This window comes from Haliotis asinina, chromosome 9, assembly GCF_037392515.1.
Source record: "Haliotis asinina isolate JCU_RB_2024 chromosome 9, JCU_Hal_asi_v2, whole genome shotgun sequence".
Lineage (NCBI taxonomy): Eukaryota > Metazoa > Mollusca > Gastropoda > Lepetellida > Haliotidae > Haliotis > Haliotis asinina.
The window spans coordinates 60215860-60234846 of NC_090288.1; the positions used below are offsets into that span (position 1 = coordinate 60215860).

General features: G+C 40.2%; 1 protein-coding gene across 4 annotated transcripts in view; it reads right to left on the minus strand.

The window, feature by feature from the left end:
• LOC137295520 (filamin-A-like) overlaps positions 1 to 18987 on the minus strand; it is a 77658-nt gene that overhangs the window by 35572 nt on the left and 23099 nt on the right. The window contains exons 2-21 of one of the 4 annotated variants that reach the window (XM_067826888.1): positions 18621 to 18872; positions 18095 to 18192; positions 15182 to 15448; positions 14900 to 14977; positions 14349 to 14511; positions 13723 to 13929; positions 12798 to 13199; positions 12242 to 12432; positions 11502 to 11765; positions 11076 to 11196; positions 10650 to 10874; positions 9584 to 10177; positions 8141 to 8314; positions 7720 to 7830; positions 7083 to 7295; positions 6578 to 6748; positions 6026 to 6149; positions 5570 to 5723; positions 5215 to 5404; positions 4695 to 4939 (exon numbers count right to left, since the gene is read on the minus strand). In XM_067826888.1, coding sequence (XP_067682989.1) covers positions 4695 to 4939; positions 5215 to 5404; positions 5570 to 5723; positions 6026 to 6149; positions 6578 to 6748; positions 7083 to 7295; positions 7720 to 7830; positions 8141 to 8314; positions 9584 to 10177; positions 10650 to 10874; positions 11076 to 11196; positions 11502 to 11765; positions 12242 to 12432; positions 12798 to 13199; positions 13723 to 13929; positions 14349 to 14511; positions 14900 to 14977; positions 15182 to 15448; positions 18095 to 18192; positions 18621 to 18872 — 4244 coding nt within the window. Of the gene's footprint in view, positions 1 to 4694; positions 4940 to 5214; positions 5405 to 5569; positions 5724 to 6025; positions 6150 to 6577; positions 6749 to 7082; positions 7296 to 7719; positions 7831 to 8140; positions 8315 to 9583; positions 10178 to 10649; positions 10875 to 11075; positions 11197 to 11501; positions 11766 to 12241; positions 12433 to 12797; positions 13200 to 13722; positions 13972 to 14348; positions 14512 to 14899; positions 14978 to 15181; positions 15449 to 18094; positions 18193 to 18620; positions 18873 to 18987 lie in introns of all 4 variants that reach the window. The other 3 variants (XM_067826887.1, XM_067826891.1, XM_067826890.1) reach the window with 3 other exon arrangements.

Below are 18987 nucleotides of genomic sequence, written 5' to 3' on the forward strand. Positions count from 1 at the left end.
GTTGCATGAACCTTGTGTTTGAAATTTTCTCACAATTATTTTTTACATTACAATTTTAGAATAGCTGGTGAATGCTGAAAGCCTAATAATTCCTTTTGATACCTCTAAATTAAGCCTTTTCATACAAGAATTGTGTACAAATACACATTGATTCATGAAACATCAGAATTGTAGGCTTGGAGGTTTAATTTAAGAACTTGATATCATGTGTTTTGTAAAACGATTTTTAAGTCCTTGTGCTAATGCACTCAGTATATGTAGTGGCATCTTCTCCTACATACTTCATATATAATTTTGAAATTGGATTGTGTAAAGTGATTCCTCCACCTAAACCTGCCAATACTGTCAGTTCAGAGCCTCCCTCCATGAAACCTTCCCTTGAGTCACATCATAACATCAAGCAGCTATATTTCGAACATACAGGACAACAATAATCATAAACCTTCCCGCTGTTTCAAGTAAGGACTGTGATAAATTTTGCTTTTCCTTGAAGTGGAGACATATCAAGATATATTTCTCAGTGTGGAATCCCTACCTCCCTAATCAACCCAATCACACCCAATGCTAAATACAGCCCCTTCTGTCCCTACACTTCAATCTCCATGGGATTAAGGGAACACCAAGACTAGGTTCAAAGCCAGGTTATCTCCCCTTTCTCCATGGGACAAGCAATAATGGCAGATGAATCAGTCATTCAAACACCTAATCTTGCTGTGTATATGATTTAAGCATAATGCTGGCGAGATAAGAAAAACATATTATCTTAATGAGAGAACGGTACATTTTTTAACAGCTACTTTTATGCAGCCTATGACTGGACCTGAAATTGTTTGGCCGATAACGTAAGATAGCTGACTTTATAAGCTATCATGAACCATAGTATGATTATCAGCATAGCCAGAATATTTCCCTGCATGCAAGTTAAAAAAAGGCACTTAAATCACTCAAAACAGCAAACCGACCATATGCTGTCATTTTGATCAACCATTTTGAAATCGTTTTTCTTGCAGCTGGCATCATAAAGCAATTCTGATCAAAAGATCAAATGATATAAATTATCAATATTGTTCAGTTTCAGAGTGTTCATAGTGATACATTGTTGATACCATCCTTTGAATGGCTGAAAATGCATTCGTAGCCACATTTTTTCTATTTGAAATGTGCTCTGAAAGAAATTTGAGATTTCCAGGAATTGAAATTCAGCTTTTCTCTTGACTGTTGACTTGAAGAAGGGCTGAGCGGCAGTAGGCAGTTTGGGAAAGCAGGAAAGGCCGGCTTGAGAAGAGGAAATCATATGCATGTGTGTGCTGCCGCTGTTGTTGCTCGCAGGTCATATACTCTGATTGGATTAGACAAAAAAGGGCTTTCTTCTCATTAAGCCTGATTTTCTTTTAGTTACCCAGAGTTATTTCATTAATTTTTTTTTTATCAACAGAAATGCAAATTATGTATGATGCTGAAGAAAGTTCCATGATTATATTTTACATTCTCTAATAAATAAGAAACATTGAGGTAGACTTAGAAAAAATTCACAAATGATTAATGGAAAATGTAATTCATATGACAAAAGTCATATTCACACAGTTATTGTATTTTGCTTCTGGTTTTCCAAACACTATCAACAGCAAACTAAAGAAAAACAATTGTAGATATAATCTGGCCTGTGCCCTAGTTTTTGTTTCAATCAAGACAAAAGTTGTTAATAAATTATCTGAAATGTTCACGGGTGTCAATTCTTTTTGCCCCTCAGCAAGACGTAATCTTATTTAGGAAGTTTGTCCAAGGCAGCAGAAGACAATGACATTCCTTTGTATGACATCATGCTTGGTGTATAGAGATATTTCTGTGATATGTCTGCAAGACCCCCTCCACATCGCACTGTATGTTCTGGTCTCATCCTTCATGCAGCACCAGACATCCACACCCAGGATGCTGCGGTCAACATTTACACTAACTTCAAGTTATTTTGAAAATTTGAAAAGATAAATAGCTTTTTCCCACTGAGCAATTACACGCAACATGAAATAGTTTTTCACGAGTCTGCCTCAAACATGTGCTGTCTCGTTTTCATGGTGAGGTCACATGACTAACGTGCATCAACAACAGCATCATGACTACATCTTCACAACTGCATCAGCTTGAAGAGGAAGTGAGCAACCAATACCTTAAAAATGTCTTCGCTTACAAAACATTTTCAGATAGCCCAAATAGTTCCTTGTGCTGTCACTGGATTGAGATTTGTGTAGAAATGTCTAAGGCCAGAAATGGTTGCATTGCCTAGCCCAAGGGCCCTCCTCTACTTATTATATAAGAAAATTTGGTGTAATAAATATTAATGGCAACTGTGTAGATATTCACTTCCTTGCAGCTGGAACAGATACAGCAGCTCTGGTAATCTCCTTTAAATGGTTCCCATTCAGTAAAATTAAAATAACTCTACTTCTGGGTATTGCATCTGCAGTAGCTGTAACTGAATGAGGTGCAGAGCAACATGACCTAACCAAGATACTGTACCTCGCCACATACACACCACACACCAATAGATCCACACCCTCGGTATCGAGTCCACTACAACAACCATGATCAGACTTGACAGTGGGGTAGCCAAGTGGCTAAAGAGTTTGCTTGTCACTCCAAAGAACCAGTTTCAGTTCCCCACATGGGTACAATGTGTGAAGTTCACATCTGTCGTCTGGTGAGACATTGCTGTGGAATATTGCTAATGTGATGCATAATTAAACTAACTCACTCACAATAGGTAAAACGTGACTTTACATAGCTACATTCATCCACAGTTTGGATACGCTAACAGTTCTTTGTAAAAGTTGGAATCAAAGCCAGAACTTGACATAAATAGTCAAGGATGTTTTCAAAACATAACCAGAAACATTACTGCTACCTGCCAAGTGTGAAGTGTTTATAATATCATATACAGTTGCAGACCCAAAGTAAGTAAACCAGTTGCATAGATTTATACGATATATACATCCCTGACAGACAGATAGACCTGTAGCCATAATGTAGGTTAAAGTGACTTGTTCAATGTTTTGTTTACCCTCATGCTGAGAGTGTGCCACAATTCTTGTTGACTTCTAACAATAAAACTTTACTCAACACCCATCAAAACAGCTATGCCTTCCAGACAATTGGAATGTCCTTCAAATTAACATTTTTTCATGTTCCAAGCACTAAATATAGCACTAGAGGTACTTCAGCACATTCTAAAGGTTTATTTATGAAGTGGGAAGAGTAAAATATGGCTTGATCTGCTTGCAGCTAAACATGTTGTAATGCCACAGACATTAGAAGAGTCCACACATCTCATGATTACCTCGAGAATGGCTTGTGTCCAACACTTCCAGATAACATCTTGTCTAATTAAGTTAACATTATCAGTTGCGGTGTAGCCTTGAAGGATGTAAGTAGTCAACATTGCCAACACTGCATACTGCTTTCCTGATGAACATCCACACCAGCAGCAGGTGAACATACTACCTCCCATTAAACTCATTCACAGCAGTTAATAAGATGCTTTCAAAGGCATAGAGTAGATTATCTTGGAATTTCCCTATCATATCTACAACATAATAACAATCTGCTGTTAATAAACTTATGGAATATCATTATCACTTCAAAACTCATCGGAAACCCATCTTAAATGGCACTTAGTTTATGAAACCATGAACTGTTTTACATGTAGATGTTCCTAGCATTGAAGGGAATCTCATTCCTGACTCTTCTACATAGTAACAAACTCACCAAGATGTAACATATAATTTCACTGTACCTAATTAATGTGAAAAAGTTAAATGAATTTCAACTTGATAGCTTCACATTGGACCATGGCGTCATCAGTCAGTTGTCAGTTACAGAGGAATGATGGTCTCTTTAAGCAGTTCTAAAAGTCAGCCAGTCACTGTTAGCAATATTCTAGTAATATCATGCCCTGGGACACCAGAACAGAGCTTCACACATTGTACCCATGTGAGGAATTGAACCCAGGTCTTTGCATGAAGATCAAAAAACCAAGCACTCCAAACACTCCAAACATTGCATTCATACGTCTTGAAGCTAATTCATCACAAGAAGAACATTATTTTAAGAATGACACTATATGATTAAGAGATAAATACCCTGGTACGTTCCAGAGCATAAAAATCACACATTAAGAATAACAATTGTATTATGGAATTTCTATTCCTAAAATGTGATATTTACAACAGGAAAGCCACTCAGCTAATAATCTCTGTGTCTGTCATCAGTTTAGACTTCAGATGATTCTCCCCGAATGTTGGCTCAGACAAGTAAATAATTTGACAAGGCCAAATCCAAACCTTCTGTCAATTTTATCTTGAAGCCACAAACTAACAATATAAAAAATTAGAAAAGCAAAGGCTTTTTTTCAGGTTTTTTAACCTCAGTTCTTTTTAAGTTTTAATTAGTTTCCGCTAAACAGTACATGGCTCAAACACACACATGTTAAATTTAGCCTTGTCAAATAATCCTGAAAATGTGAAAGACTCAACACTTGCTTAGCGCAACAGCTGATGCAACTGGTGCTTAGCAAATGTTGAGTGGTATATTTTTTAATTCTGTGAATGCATGCAAAACATGCAGATATTCAGTCTGAAACCAACACAAACTGGACTGTGCATAACACTATCGTTACAGGTCACAAGAGTTGTCTGCCCTACCTGGATGGTGTAGTCGCCCTGGGGGATCTCCTGTCCACCAAACTTGATGCTGATGGTGTAGTCTCCAGGAAACTGGGGTGTGAAGCAGATGCTGAAGGTGCCGTCACTGTTGTCGATGATGTCAATGTCAATGTCACTACCACTGGGACTGCGAATACGGCATGTCACCTTGCCAGTGCCAGCCTGAGCAGCATCAACGGTGATGACAGTTTCCTTGTTGACGGGAACACACTTCTCAGCACCATCTACAACACATAACATTGCAAGGTATTCTGAGAAGTGAAAAACACATCCAAACAGACATTTGCTGGTTCCAGTCCCAACAAATGAATTCATAATTTAATATGAATGGATTCTGGGAACTATTAATTATATAGATATGAGCAAAATGGTTCTCTTATAAATATGAAACAATAATTCACATTTTCTAACATGTAATTAAATATATATTTGCCTAACCTATTTTACTATATTTTTTTTTGCAGCGGAACCAATTTTCAGGTGTCAAAACAGAACAAACCTGTGATGCGGCATTTAGTGGCATCGCCTGTTGGCGTGGCCTTGACATTGAATGGTGAGTTGGGCACATCCTTTCCACCATACTTGACCTTGATGTCGTAGACGCCAAGATCCTCAGGAGTGTAGGTAACGGCGAAGGTGCCGTCACCATTGTCCAACACCATAGGGCGGATGTAGGTACCATCAGGGCGCTGTGGGATAAGACATAATCAGGATAGCCAGGTGCTCAGTTTGTCTCTTTAAATGTTTGATTAACTCTGTCACTAATTACAAAGTCACAAAACCAAAGTTGCTCAAAAATGTGACAGAATGGGTATGGCATATATTTGGAAGTTTCAGTCTGTATTGACAATTACCTGCACAAAGACCTCCAGATCAGCGATTCCAGCTTCCCTTGTGTCAATGTCAAAGGTCACAGGCAAACTTGCTGGGACAGCATTACTGACGCCTGGTCCTGTGACCTTCACCTTGCTGGCATCAACACCAGGTTGCACATTCACATTATATGGACTGCAACAGAAGAGAATCAAACATAAATAATGACTCACCAGCACCAGTTAATACAGTAGTTGTCAAACTAGCAGAATAATGACTACTTTGAATAAGAAATGATAAACATAAGCCAATGAAAGCTATGTTAATCTTATAACAGTTACTGAGGAAACCAAAGTCAGAAGTGTCACACAAGTTATCTCCCCTTATTCTAGACTCCTCGCAAACCTGATAACATTAAAACTCACAAAACGGTCATTACTAAAAAAAACCAAAAAAAACCCCCTAAAACAATGTTTATTTTCATGAAGTTACATCACCTGTTTGGTACATTCTGTCCTCCATATTTGACATCCACCTTGCACTTGCCCTCGTCGGTGGGGACATAGGTAGCATTGAACACACCTTCCTCTACTGGCACAATCTTAGCTTTTTGGGGTTTTCCTAAAGAAATTGAAGAAGAATTGTCATTAGTTACTGTATCATTAGATCACTGACATTGTGTTGCCATGACAACATTGCCAGTGTACTGCTATTTGCTCCTTTACCATGCCTATAAAGACAAGTCATCCCAGCACACTCAAGTTACCTCCCTTGGTTTTCTGCATGGCCAGTTTTGCCTTAGCTGTATGTTTGTGTGACAGAGAATTGTTTTGAAAATGTTGATATCCGAAAGAACAGGCCTTGCTCATCCATTTCACATCAAATGACATTCTTATAATCTTACACTGGCGACATATATGAATCGCTATTTGTGACATCTGGATATCCTCACTTGAAGAATACAGGTACTCATACTGGCTAACAAGTTTTCAGAAGAATACTTTTCCAATTCAGTCAAACAGCATTTCAGTTGCATATTGATTCCTTACCAGTTTGATCAGTGCATGTGACATCCACAGGTGCCTTTCCAGCCTCCTTGGCATCAATGGTGAAAGTGGCTGGTTCCCCTGCACGCACTTCCTTCGAGTCAAGTCCAGGGCCGTAGCACTTGACCTTGCTGGCATCAACAGGGTCGCAAACACTGACACGGAATGGACTGCCTGCAATGCATCACGGGGAAGTCAAATATTGCAAATGTAAAACATATTGATACTATCTACTTAGAAACACCAGTAATTCAAAGACCATTTCAGTGAATAATAAAAATGAAACAAAATATGCAACATTTGTTTGTAAAAACTTTTCTGTTTGTAAATATTTGATCTCAAGGGGTTCAGAGGCAAACATACATGTCACTCTGCAATGAAGAATATCTTTGAACATAAAAACCCTGAGAAAGGCTTTTCAATCAAAATTTGAAAAAAATAATCCAATCATGGTGGAACTTTTATGCCAAAGAATTTGCATCAGAGACAAACAATAAGTCCATCACACCAGGGATATCTTTATCAGCAAACTTAACGGCGATGTCGTAGTCTCCGGCCTTGGTGGGCTGGTACTGGACTTTGCAGGTGCCATCACGGTTGTCTTGGCAGTTCATCTGTGCCTCCACTGGGCCTTCAATAGCTAGGCCAAGGCCTCCCTTGCCAGCACCACGCATGTCCACAGTGAACTCAGCAGGCTGGTTGGTGACTCCACCCTCTAGACCTGGAAGTGGGCCATAAGTTGGTTATGTTTCAATTTTCATGGTATTACTACTTAAATTTGGTTACATTTTCAACAGAAATATATCATATTTTATAAGTGTATATGAAAAATAATTAACATTTTTTATTCTCAGAGACTAAAATGTTCTAATTACCCTTCTCTGTGTAAGCTAAGTAATCATTTCAAACTCTCATAACATAACAAAATATGATACAATTGCAAAATGTAAACGATACATAGACATATTGGAACTGATACTTTCAGAGCTAAATATCGATAGTTTTGAATGCATCAATAATTGTATCATCTTGTATGATACCATCCCTAATAACAGGGCAATACGGGCAATATCTATATAATTTTAAGATGGTAATTCCATTACAAACAAATCCTAATTGAAAGTAGCAACAGAAGTTGTGTTTACCTGGTCCATAGGCCTTGACTCTGTTGGGATCGTTTCCAGGAACAGCTTGTACTTTGAAGGGGGACTGAGGAATGGGGGCCTCGTCATACGTGACATCTAGTGACACGGGACCTGTCAAACAAGCACCAAGGTCAGTCAATCATGATGTGCTTTGGTTCACTGGATTGAGCGATACATGGAGACTATTCAGATGACATGGCAGATCAAGTTAAAATATCATCATGACAGATATAGCTTTACATAATATTTGCAACACTGCAAAATGTCAAAAGAAAAATGATAAACTAATGATAAATTGTGCTATTCAGACTTCTTGGTCGAAACATTCTGTCTATGGGAGACAACTCTTGTATAAAAATTACAAGACACACAAGCTCATGATGTGGCTTTAAAATCCTGTAATGTTTCACACTGTACATACCTTCTTCAAATGGTGTGTACTGAACGTTGTAGGTCCCGTCGCCATTGTTGCGGACAGCAGTGTCATTGAGGGTGCCAGAGGGGTTCTTGAGGATGGCTCTGACTTTGCCCTGTCCAACTGGGCTGACAGACTTGGCATCAACAGTGAACTCGGTCGGGGACTCAATGAAGACTCCTGGAAAACAGCCCACCAGATGTTAGTACTGTTCTTTGTCAGATTCAACACAATGAATGGGAACGGACATATGATTGGAAGACAGGTAAACAAACATTTCAACACTACAACACTACAAGAATACATGACAATACAAGTGGACAGAGAAAAGTGGTGTGCCTTCTGAAGGCAATATACAAAAGAAATTGCAGAATGAATTTTGAAAATATTCAAGAACAATTTACCCAACTCAATGACTTGTACACATCTGCAAGTCCTAAATTACCTGAGAAAAATCATCCTAATTTATCCAGTGTAGGGTATCTATATCCTCTATATACCCTCATCGATTTGCTTCAACTATTTGTGTAGTAACATGTTACATCTCAAGTTTGTGTAGTAACATGTTACATCTCAGGTTTGTGTAGTAACACGATACATATCAATCCCATCACTCTTATCACTAACACAGCAGTTGTTGTGAGCAATTCAAATCTAGTTTCCAAACAAGGATAAGATGATGAATGGTTCAAGGTACAAATAGGACACTGGATTATCAGTGATGAAGCATGACAGAAAGGAGCTCTTCGTAAACCTACACATAACCACAGAAGAACAAAATGAAAGCAAGCAGTGTCTTTGAAAGAATAATGTAAGTGCTACCCTGACATCACTATTCCCACCATCGTGTACATTATGCAGAAAGCTGACAATCAAACATTCATGCTATTCTCAGCATGTGAGATCAAACATTCCAGTCTGAGTTAGGACAACATTCATTAGTGACAAGAAAAATGGAAACATTCTGGGCAAGAAGCAGCAACACTGCCAATCTTCTCTAATTCTGGTTGTGAATAATTAAAAACACCTTCAAAATAAGCATCTACAGGCAAAAATGTAAAGCTGTAATCTGTAAAGCTGTAAAACTGGTATCTATTCTTGCTACCTGTACCTATGCCCTTTTGTAAGAATAGTTGTAAGAAACACAAATTAATCCAAAAGTGAAAAACTGATGAAAACAAAACAATCAACCATATTAGTAACAAATGGTATCAATGATAAATTGTTAAGGATCCTGGAAAAAAGTTAGAACCGATGCAAGGAACATAAAATGAGTGAAACAATGTGTTTTTGGACAAGACATGCATCTGATACAAGACAAAGAGTTATCTTTTCCTGGTGTTGTTAGTGAATGATCAAGGTGCACCACATTTAGTCATTGTGAGTGATGCATCATGGGAAGCAGACGATCCTTGGCGCTAAAGACCAGTCACTCCATGCAATGTTTACCATCGGGTGAAAGTCCAGGGCCATAAGCTGTGACCCCCTTGAGGTCAGGCTTCTTGACAGTAGGTCCTGCTGGGACACCGGTACTGGGAGTAATCTGGGCTGTAAAAGGCGACATGGGGATATGCTGGTCGCCATAGGTAACATTGATCTTGTAAGTTCCCTCCTGAGGGGGCAAGTAGGAAACACCACAGGTGCCATCTCCATTGTCCTTACATTCGATCTTGGATTCTCCTGGACCTTCTACAGTGACGCCAATGCCACCTGGTGTCTTGGCTTCTCTGGTATCTATAGTGAACGTTGCTGGCTTCATTGCCTCACCTCCCTTCAAACCAGGACCATAGGCAAGGACCTTTGGAGGTCGGAAAGCTTCAACCTTGAAAGGTGACTGGGGCACTGGGTTGCCACCATAGGTGACATTAACCTTGTGAGGTCCTGGCTCGTTAAAGGAAACCTTGGCTTTGTGACCATCAACAGATTCAGTGACGGGCATGTCCTTGGTCTTTCCAGTAGGGGATGTTACCTTCACTGCGGCATTGGCCTTGGGGAGGCCTTTGCTGATGATGTCGACCTCGGAGGTCACACCGATTGGCATTTCTTTGAGGAGAAAGATTGTCATCGATATAGATTCTGTGCATTAACTGTTTACTTCTGCTTTTCTAACACAGATTTTATCAAAATCAACATCTACTGCCTACTAAACTTACAGGATCATGTCCTAGATGTCACGTGAAGTGATTTGTCCGCAATATTTCAGCTCTATCACAACAGCCAGAAATCTATCTGGGACAGGCTAAGCAGGGGCCAATGGCGTGAGTGATCATCATACAGAAAGCGTGTGAGCAAACACGGCCAGCAAGGTGAGGAAGTCTTCCTGTTATCACTTGAAACATACATGGACTTCATGAAACCCAATGAAACCCATAGTTGTAACATCTAAACGCATCAATACTAAAATACCTTGTGAACAGGTCATGTTTTACCTACAATTCTGAATGAGCAGGCAAGAAAAAGTTTCTCAGATTTTCAGTCTGCTTTTACTCATGTGAATGATTTAAGGGCAACTCACTTGGTTCTAATCCAACAACCTTGACCTTGCTGACATCGATGCTGGATTCCACATTGACCTTGATGGGGCTCTGGGGGATGGGCTTCTCAGCGAAGTAGACCTGGACAGTGTATGTTCCGGGGGATTTTGGTTCATACTCCACAGTGAAAGTACCATCACCATTGTCAGTGGTCTTAACTGGGACATCACGTCCATTAGCGTCCGTCAGTGCAATAGCAACATCACCTGCAACAAACACATGTTCTTCATACTTCCATGGTACCACAAAGAGCTTTCTTATGATGTATCAGGAACAAACATATCGCTAACAAAATCTGCCTAAACAGAAGAAAAGAAAGTCTTGTTTCCTGTGCATATTATCACACAAATAGAACACAATCCTACACTCCCTTGATATTTATTGAGCTGTTCCTGTTTGATGCCTACCTGGTCCAGCCTTGGAACAGTCAACCTTGAAGTAGGTAGGTTTGCCAGTTTTGACTCCCTTCTCTACACCAGGGCCATACACCTTCACATTGGAAGGGGTGCTTGGCTCAGACACATATACCTGAAAACACATACACCAAAATTGAATACTTCATCCTTTACAACACTTGAAAAAAAATAATCTTGGTTGCTACAACCACTGGCAATGTTTGAAAATATCTGACAGTCTTCAAATCTGGAGCAACTGCTGTAAGTTTCACCTAAGACAGGAACAGCACCTGAGTATTTAACATAACAGGTGAACACATTAACCACTAGTTACCACACTGTAACTATACACGCTTCCCCATAATGACATAGTTCTCCATCATGGTTTAACCATTTTCCTCAAGATATCTTGTACATTTAAAGCTAGCATCAACTTACTCGGTATGGGCTGTTGGGAATGGTTACGCTGCCATAGGTGATCATGACAGTGTGCTTGACACTGCGCTTGGGCATGTAGCGACAGTTGAAGGTGCCATTCTTGTTGTCAGTGACCTGAACGTCCACAGGTTTGTAGTCTACATCAATGCAGGAGATCTGGAGAGGCTGAGGAGTGCGGCCAGCGGAACGAGTGTCAACCGTGAACTCTGCCCACTTGCCAGTGGTGACACCTGTCTTCTGTAGGCCAGGACCCTTGGCAATGACCTGGCAAAGGAGGAAGGTGACATGGGTTAGAGAATGTGACAAACACACCTAGTTTCAACCAAGTCACATCATGAAAAGTAAAATGCTCTCCTAAATGTACACAAACAAAAAGTAGAAGAAATACATCACACAATCCTCTAAGAAACATAATTATCTTTCAAATTTCATCTCCCTTACTTAACATACAAATACAAATTACAAATCCATCAATTCCACCTCCCCTAATACATTCTTTTCCCAACCATTCTCAACTACTTGTAGGTCAGTGCCATTACTCATGGCCAATTCTTGTCTAAATTGTCTTCATCAACTCAACCCACTCAATACTGAAAATGGTCGCCATCACAGTGGAAAACTGTTGGAGATAGCAACACTCAGGTAAACCCAATAAGAAGGCTACATAAACCAGATGCAATGTAATAGAGAAAATCTGGGTCTCTCTCAAGTCCTGTCATCTGTAACTGAATCCTAAATACCTTTGAAGCATCGAAATCTCCTGAGGGAGAGATCTGTGCCATGTAGGGTGACTTAGGGATGTCCTGGTCGTTACACAGAATGTGCACAGCGTATTCTCCCGCCGTGGTTGGCCAGTATGTGACGTCAGCTGACCCATCTCCATTGTCCTTACAGTCGATCTTTGCCTGAGATGGACCCTCAATGGAGAAGCCTGATGGGGGAATACAAGTAATACAAACTCAGGAGTAACATCTGTATGCTAGTCAGTGAGTGAGTTTAGTTTTAGGAGGCACTATGCAATATTGCAGCTATGATCGAGTTTGGACCAGCCTGAACATTGATCTATGCAATTAGGATCCAATGACATGTGTCTACCATGTGAGCGAGCCTGACCACTGGATCCTATTAGTCACCTCTTATGACAAGCATCGGTTACTGAAGATCAATTCCAACCCAGACCTACATGGGTCCATCTTTATGCTAGCTGAGACTGCAAATAGTTTACTGATTTCAGGCACATCACTATGGACACCATAATTTATTTTATTTATTATATTATTGGACAAATGATCTCACCAAGAGCTCCGACCTCGCCGTTGGTTTCCACAGTGAAGACAGCAGGCTGTCCGACTACGCCAGCCTCCAGGCCAGGGCCGTATGCCCGAATCTTGGACTCCATGTATGGTCCCACCTCCACCTTGAAGGGGCTCTTGGTGATGTGCACATCTCCAAATGTTACATTGATGACATAGTTGCCAGGCTTGGTTGGTGAGTACACACAGTTGTAGACTCCTTCCTCGGTGGTTGACATGACGACCTTACAGGGGACGTCAATGCCGCCGGGGCCAATCACCTGGACTTTGACGGTGGCTTCGCCAGCACCAGCAGTGTGGACCTTGAAGTCAGCCTGGTCGCGCACCCGGATTCCTCGTGGCTGAATGCCACGCCCAGTAGCATAGCACATCTTCGCATTGGAGGCTGGAACAAGGATATACTCGTAGATAATCCAATTGGGCAGAAACTACATCAAACTGGTATAACACTACCTTGAAAGGAACACTGAGTGAAACCAGCTTTCCCACTTCAAATCACAGTCTTATTGACACCATTCATTACATATTTCTTGATTCTAGACAGGATTTCAGTAAACCAACATAACAGCATAGATTTTGGCAATAGGACGGGGGCCTGAAATTAATTGAGTTTGGACCAGACAATCCAATGATTGGTATTGTCAGCACACTATCAGGATCAGGATGACAAGCAATGAACCAGGTCTAAACATACCCTTCCATCTAGTCACCGCTCACAACCACCGTAGGTGTGGAGAGCCCACATTCCAACCCAGAATCTCCATTAGGCAAGAAGAAGAAGGTTGTACAACATACTGGATCTTTATGTTTTGCTGTTACCAGATCAAAGGCGTCAATGTAATGACCTCACCAGATACACTACTGAAATTCTGGAATGTCTGCAAAGCTTCAGTAAAATTGTCACTTACGTGGTGCAACATTGACACCAAAGGGGCTCTTAGGGATCTGGTTTCCTGAGAAGAACACGTTGATGGAATGAAGTCCAGGAACCATGGCGATGTACTCCACGAGGTAAGTGCCCTGTTTGCCAGGAACAGCCTGAATGCTTGGCTTGATGGTGTCCTTACGGCCATGGGGGTCAAGGATGACAACGTCAACCTTCCCATTGCCTGCACCTACAGAGGAACGAGGGGGTTGGTTGGTTATTGGAGATTTCACTATTAGTAGGTTGTTCAAAAGAAATGGTAAAATTAGTACATGATCATAAGCATGATGTTGATGCCATGTGTCAGTGTGCTATGACCATTGCATCCTGGGAGGTAAACTCCAAAAACAAAAATATGTGTTGATGAAGGGATATCCCATGTAAATAAAGTACTGATGGCTTTATGTAAGGTGCTATTACAATAGACTTCTAGGACGTACTTGACAAGATGAACGCTTAGCGATACAGGAGAATTTTCAAGTTGCGCTTCCAAATTCAAGCTATACCTGATCAGTGCCCTGACCAGTACACACTATCCTAACATATTCACACTAATGATATGAATGGTGATCATAGCAGGTAGTGAAATGGCCAAGAGAACATGCATACCTTGGGTGAAAACTTCAAAGTAAGTCTTCTTGCTACAGATGACACCTGTCTTCTCCAGACCAGGTCCCTTGGCAGTCACCTTACTGGGGTCACCAGCCTGGCCCTCCACATTTACAGTGTATGGACTCTTGGGGATCTCTTTCGTGTTGAACTTTATAATAACCTGTAAAGGAACAGGCAGTGGGTGAATGAGGCACATAGGCCAGGTACAAAAACCTCTACATTCTCAAAAAGGTACTTTTTACATCATATTTTCTTAAACATTAACCTGAATTGCAGCTGTATATGGACAGTTATGCTGCATGAGCCTGGGTGTACATGGACAGTTATCCTGTATGACCCTTGATGTATATGGACAGTTATCCTGTATGATCCTGGGTGTACATGGACAGTTATCCTGTATGACCCTTAATGTATATGGACAGTTATCCTGTATGATCCTGGGTGTACATGGACAGTTATCTTGTATGGCCCTGGGTGTACATGGACAGTTATCCTGTATGGCGATGGGTGTACATGGACAGTTATCTTGTATGACCCGACATACTGACCCTGTATTGTCCCTCCATGGTTGGTGTGTAGCAGCAGGAGTAGGTGAGGTTCTTGTCATTGTTGAACACCACCTCACACTGAAACACAATACATACTGTCATTTTCTGTACTTGTCTGCCCTTGCCTAATGCTACACAAGGTTACGGTTAATTTTAAACAGAAAATGAAAATCAGCAAATACCTCTGAAAGGCCAGAAATTGGTTACAGAATTTGTGAAAATTGTGCAAATTGGGGAAATGTATTGGAAGAACGTAACATTAAAGAAGGATTATATACTCACTGGTTCCTGTTTGCCCTTGGGGTTGAGGACGAGGACGGTTACCTCACCCTTACCAGCGCTGTATGTGTCAATGGTGAAGCGGGCTGGAGCACCAACCTGGTTACCCTTGGGTTCTATACCAGGACCAAAAGCCCGCACACGATTGGGGTTGACACGAGGGCGGGTGGGCGCTCCAGGCTTCAGCTTTGACTTGGGGAATTGAGACAGGTATGTCATCATACTCAACTCATCCACCTTGGGGTTGGTCAGTTCTGTAGGCTTGATCAGCTGCAAGGAATGGGCAATAACAACTATGAACACACAGTAAGTGCATATAGAACATATTCCCCACTACTACTGTTTTCTTACAGCTGAATCACTCATATTCATTTTATTTGTACTTAAAAACTGGAAATTTACATATCAAGCCATGATAGCTTTCATGCAATCCATTTTGCTGACACTTTTTTAGACTTCATAGTTTCTAAATGCATAAACACTTTATTAGGATTGCCAAATTGAACAAGCAAATGTCTCAGATTTAAAGGAATACCTAATCCATGTGTGCAATAAAACTGCAGAAATTATTAGAAGTGAAAAAATATTTTTGTGTTTCCAGATGGAAAGCAACATGTCTGAGATTTCACTTGGTGTGTTCCCACTTCAAGTACTGGCACACATTATCACCAGTTACTGGCCTGTGTGTCACAGTGGGATATGGGCGGGGAGTGTTCTAAATGTCAGCCTGCACTATTCTAAGTGGTGATAGGAAACTTGAGATTTGATCAGGGTGTGAACTTAACATATTCATTACACAATGTCACATACTAGACACTTGCACAAGCCGTCAAGTGGACTTAGAACCAGCTTTAAACAGATGCTGCATTAAGACATTCGTCGTGCACATTCACTAAATATTTCATAGCTCAATAACCTGACACAAATTCCTTATAGGAATAAGATAGCATACAAGGATGCATTTCACTGACAGTTGTGAATGGTTTTCATGGATTTTGGCAGACTTTTAGTAAGTCTTCATAACAAATCAGAACACACTATATCTAAGACAACACCCTATGTGTCCTATTTGTCTCTCCCTTTCAGTTACTGATGGAAATGTGGCAGGTCAAGCTACTAGACTAAACCATGTCACATCTCCACAGTAACATAAGCAAAAAGTAATTACCTCCCTTTATCCTTGCCTTATAGGTGAAGTTATTCCATTTTCTTGAATGTATGTGAACAATTAGTCTGCTGAACCAGATTTATTTTATTATCCTAATAATATGGTTTGAATCAGCGAAAAACTGCAGCATTCCTATCAGTACAGATAGAGCCATTTTCTTATTACTCACCAAACTTACAAGAATATGAACTGGTACTTTATGGTTTATAGTAACCATGGTAACGATGTAGAAATTAGTGCCTATGTTTATGTAGAAATATGGTTAGTTTTTGCAACCATTTACTCATAACCTCATAAATGCAGTCTAATGAAGATATAAATAGCAGTGACTACAACATCTGCATATCAGTTTGGGATAAAAACTGTTTAATCATAATGCATTTACATTGACCTTGATTCTGAAAGTCAGCAGAAATGGATGACCTTGACAAGAAGTTAGGAACCAAGATGGGCAGTTTGCCAGGCAGAATACTTCACCGATAGAGGCTGAAGCTGTTATGGGAGCTGCATGGCAGTGTCAAAACACTCTGGCTCCTGTCTTGTATGGTGTCTGCGCCACCTGCAGTATCGGGTTACACCACCAAATGTGTGCACCGCAATACCAAACAGGTTAGTCTCCAGGGAATGCAGAGGTAACCATCAATGGTTGATGAACCTTATTAGTTAGTTAACATTACTTAGGCATGATTATTGCAGAATCACATGTTGTTATGTTGCTTAAACATCTCCTTTCTGCATACCAAGATAACTTCTGATAAAACTCTGTATCTATATTTTATTTACATTTTCTACAATTTTGTGATTTTTTTTATCACAAAACACTTTTTACTAAACATTTTACATTTGATCACATTTTCTTCTGCGTGCATGTTTGGGTTTAATTTCCATACCTCAACATAACTATATATAGTCATAAAACATAATATTTACTTATCATCTTACTTCATTTATATTCAAATATTTATCTTATGAAAGTTTAATCCTAATGACACTCATCCAAAACATGTTTACATGCAAACTACTAACACATTAGCCCAAGAATGCAAGGTTCCTGCGGAAGGGAGAAGAACGAAGGAAGGGCGTGCCTTATCAGAATGTGCTCCATCCCCTCAGGCATTCTGCTCTGGGTGGGACATAGTTCATATCAATCCTAATCAATCATCAAGCCTGAAATGATATTCTAAATATCACATGATGACATGAACAGCAGTGCGTGCCACTAACCCAATCTGTCAGCTTCCATCTCACTTCCTGACCTTACATTCACAAAGCCGTTAAGTTCTTTACAGATTATTATGTCAATAGTGCTGAAAACAACTTGTGTGTTTAAACCATTGAGTGTAAGATCACAGTGTGAAAATATTGCTCAGCTACATCATGATTTGATGCATGTATAGTCATTAATTCAAGCAGCCTTTTTGAACCACGGAACATGATCAAGTGTGTGATCTAGTGCAGTTTGGGTAATTGTGGGACGTAGAGGAGATTTTGATAGCTATATTAGCTGCATTTAGATGTGAATTAGAAAACATGGTTACGCTATGGCGCTGCACTATATTACAAGCCAATAATGATAAATATAATATTCTTTGATTCCTTTACAATAAACTCTACAATTGATCTAATTAGCACATTCAATAATTTGCCATTACCAGTGTTATGTCGACCCTGCTGTAGAAGTACTCAGGTCATTACTGTATGTCACTACATGTAATATTGGTTTTATTCCCCATGTCATATCTGCCTACCTGTGGTACATCTAGCCATTGCTCAGCTGCGTCCATGGCCTCCTTGGCGTTGTCCTTGGCCTTCTTAGGATCCCAGGTGTCCCAGTCAGGGCACAATCCTAAACAAGGTAGCCATACCATACTATATATATATACTATACAATACAGTATTACATTCTTCCATCACAGATGCCTAACTGTCAAACACCCAAATAGCACCATTCACAAACTTGTAGCTATATAGGCAAAATATATGTTTAATTTGCTCCTTCTGTCCTGCAACCTATCATTTTCATAATTCCATTTATTGATATGTAAATATATATTCTGAGGCATACTATAACTTAACAAACCACACAGACTTAAAAGTAATAATGAGGTATACAAGAAATATCATTGTGACAAGTCCAAAACAGTTTTTCTTCTTTCGCTGTGAGATACTTGGAAACCAACGCTTTCAATAATCTTTGGTGAAACAGCACCTTTGATGACCTTGCTTGTGTAGAGAATATCCAAAAGTATGTATAAAGCAAATCCAAAGAAATACCTGGGCCGCAGGCATCAACCAAAGCTCCAATGGCCTTGCCGTCGTTCCAGTCGGTGGTAAAGTTCTTGATGGGCAAGTCGGGCACCTTGCTCTGCACCCAGTTGAGGAGCCTCTGCTTGGGTGTGGGTCCCCCCTCTGAGGGTGTCGGTTCCTCCCCCTCCCACATAGGCATGGAGATGGAGTAGTGGAGGATGAGTGTCCATATCAGACCCAGGATCAGCTTCAGCTTCTTGTCCACAATGTCAGAACTGTCTGTAACACAAGGAGAAAATGGTCAGTTGACATGATCAAAGAGCATCTGAACCATCTATAAAACAAGTTTCTCTTTGTTAACATTGTTTAATACTACACAGAAGAATATTCCAGC